A 1,126-nucleotide genomic window follows, 5' to 3' on the forward strand; every position below is an offset into this window, starting at 1 on the left:
ATGGATAAAGTCTGATTGATTGTTTCTTTGTTTTTACAGCTAACTTTCTGTCCACATCAAACCAGCAGGCGTTGGAGAAATGCTTTAGGATTCATTGCAATCATTGTGAATTTGAAGGTTATTTAAAATAAAGATTACATCATCATTGATTATTTGGTTCGGTTCTCTAGATCTTCTGCCTTTCAGCTTTGCCTTTTTTTATTTTCAAACATGATTTTTTTTTTTTTTCGTTTTGTCTTTACTCCATATTTTTTATTCTTTGTAATGTAAAGCTCTTGTCTGTTTTATTTTCAGTGATTGCATTAATGTTCATGAGTGTCTCTTTGTCGGATCAAAGAATGACAGCGATAAAAAATGGACGCAATAAAATCTGTTCAACACTATCTTGGATGTGATTGATTTAAATACAAGTGTTGTTCTGCTAAGGTAGCTGAAAAAACAAAAGTTCCTGAATGGGCTTTTGATTTGAAAGAACCAAAACTTGTCATAATATTTAATTATTTAAATACAAGCTGTTTTTTAATTGTTGTGGATGACATTGATTCTCTAAGTTGTTGGTCAGACCATTTAGTTTGCCAGTCAAGCCCTTTGGACTGGTTTGTTTCTGCAGAAATCTCAGAGAAAATCAATCAGAAAATGCAGATTAACCTTCGTAGTCTTTATTACCTTTGTATGAACAACAATCATAAAAAAACAAGCTGCTTTTACACCATTTTCACGCTCTTGATCTTCCAGCAGGTTTAAACTGAAGCCAAACATCAATCAGCACACGCATACAAAGTCAAGAGACCAAAGGACCATCCAAAGAAGCAAGGTTCAGATTAAAACGGTCTTCCAGTTTAAAACTAGCCAGCTAAACTGGTTTTATATATTTGTCATAGGATCAAAATACTTCCAACACAGCAATTTATCAGAAATTATTTGACTAAAGCTTGAGAGTCATAAGTGAGGTTTATGCCCGGTGTTCTCAAATATTAGTGCAACAGACTGGAAACCTTTTTTAAATTCAAAAATTTGTATTAATTTGATGGGACATTAAGATCTAAAGAGATCTGCGTATTTTACATTTAATTTAGGTATTTTAAGTAATCTTGTGGAACAAAAACAATAATGTCACATCTATTAA

General features: G+C 32.2%; 1 protein-coding gene across 1 annotated transcript in view; it reads left to right on the forward strand.

Moving 5' to 3' along the window:
- Positions 1-383, forward strand: part of ppme1 (protein phosphatase methylesterase 1) — a 19,973-nt gene extending 19,590 nt beyond the window's left edge. Inside the window, exon 14 of the mRNA XM_015379678.1 lies at positions 40-383. Coding sequence (XP_015235164.1) covers positions 40-43 — 4 coding nt within the window. The 3' untranslated portion in view covers positions 44-383. The remainder of the gene's footprint in view (positions 1-39) is intronic.
- The last annotated feature ends 743 nt before the right edge of the window (positions 384-1,126 follow it).

Source organism: Cyprinodon variegatus, unplaced genomic scaffold (genome assembly GCF_000732505.1).
Source record: "Cyprinodon variegatus isolate N-32 unplaced genomic scaffold, C_variegatus-1.0 Scaffold198, whole genome shotgun sequence".
Classification (NCBI taxonomy): Eukaryota; Metazoa; Chordata; class Actinopteri; order Cyprinodontiformes; family Cyprinodontidae; genus Cyprinodon; species Cyprinodon variegatus.